The 1,420-nt window shown below is 44.2% G+C and overlaps 2 protein-coding genes across 2 annotated transcripts in view; one reads left to right on the forward strand and one right to left on the reverse strand.

The window, feature by feature from the left end:
• Positions 1 to 558, forward strand: part of Pmar_PMAR028225 (hypothetical protein) — a gene marked incomplete at both ends in the record, with an annotated part of 1,712 nt that extends 1,154 nt beyond the window's left edge. The window contains 2 exons of the mRNA XM_002774175.1: positions 239 to 371; positions 419 to 558. Coding sequence (XP_002774221.1) covers positions 239 to 371; positions 419 to 558 — 273 coding nt within the window. The remainder of the gene's footprint in view (positions 1 to 238; positions 372 to 418) is intronic.
• A 690-nt stretch (positions 559 to 1,248) lies between these two features.
• The window catches only part of Pmar_PMAR028226 (Cation-transporting ATPase, putative), a gene marked incomplete at both ends in the record, with an annotated part of 2,085 nt that continues 1,913 nt past the window's right edge, over positions 1,249 to 1,420 (reverse strand). Inside the window, one exon of the mRNA XM_002774176.1 lies at positions 1,249 to 1,420. This exon is cut by the window's right edge and continues 4 nt beyond it. Coding sequence (XP_002774222.1) covers positions 1,249 to 1,420 — 172 coding nt within the window.

A 1,420-nucleotide genomic window follows, 5' to 3' on the forward strand; every position in this document is an offset into this window, starting at 1 on the left:
GTCGGATCCCATAGACTGGCATGACAAAATCACTGGGCTCAAGGGTGATGGTGATCCACTCGACCTCATAGAGATTTCGGGTACGACTCTTCTGTGGTCTTTGTCGCTTGAACATAGCCTCAGGTAAGCATTTCAGTCCGGGTGAGGTAGCTCAAGTACAAGTGCTCGGAGCCGTGTGCTTGATTGACGAGGTACGTTGCATTCCGAATACTTTCGCTTCGTGCATTTTTTGCGACAGGGAGCAGCGGATTGGAAACTAATCGGGACAGCGTGCTGCAAAGCTCTCACAGATGAGGAAGTAGCACGAGAAATGGAGAAGGTCAAGGCATGGATGGATGGCTATAAGGCGCTATTCGCTAAGGAACCCACACGTAAGGAAATGGTAGAGTTCAGTGACCGAGTATTGGACATGCTTCAGAGTGGTATCTCAACGGCATGATTTTCGATCGCACAATAGCGTTAGACTTGATCGACCAGCAGAACAAGGTGTGGTTAAAGAAGAAGGGCTTGAAGGCCAGTAAAGCAACATCGAAGAATTACAAAGTCGTGACGAAATAATTGTGTTTCTACCGAAAAAAGAGGTAGTTTAGTTCTCTGGAGTCAATGTTGACAAGTATCATCAGTCGAATGTATGTTATTCTCCATGCTGTGCACAGCTCAGAACTAATTACTCAATGTTGGTCTGATCACACAGTGCAACATTCCAGTGCAACATTCCTCATTATCAACCAACGTTACTGTCCATATAGAGTGTGTTACTATCGTGTTCGAGGAAGGTTACTCCCATGGGATAAATGACCAACGAGCCACTAATGAATTTTTGTGGTTTCAAGCACTCTGAGAGTAGAATGATGGCGCCGAAGACAATGTTCTCATTGAACCTCATCGACCATATCCCGTGAAACTCGGCGGACTTGGCGAAGAAACCCACCGTCAACTTGCCCAACACATTTTGTATGTTCATAGAAATGAGTTCAATACTTGGAGGAGCATTTGAGCTCCAACGACAACGCCAGGAGCAAACTACTCATGTTCGCTTCTCTTGGGTTGTAAAGTATTATAATGTTGATAATTGACCGGTTGTAATAAGTTGGAATATCGAAGGAATTGTTCAAGTACCATAAACAAGACTATGACACTTATGGACGGAAATGATAACAAGTCAAGATACCTTACATAATCGATAAGACTCTGACCACAGAAGGCAGCCGATCCGTGACAACCTATTTTTAGGACTTTATAGCAAGCTCATCCAACCACGCGAGATGACTTGCAAAAAAAACTATTCTTCACAGCGAACAGCATCGAATCCTCACACGGCTCGGAACTTAGCCAACAGTTTCCTCCAATACGAGCCAGAGAACCCGACACCAAAGATGATATGTTGAACCATGATGTAAAAACTAGAATTATCGTCATA

Source organism: Perkinsus marinus (genome assembly GCF_000006405.1).
Source record: "Perkinsus marinus ATCC 50983 genomic scaffold scf_1104296958686, whole genome shotgun sequence".
Lineage (NCBI taxonomy): Eukaryota > Perkinsozoa > Perkinsida > Perkinsidae > Perkinsus > Perkinsus marinus.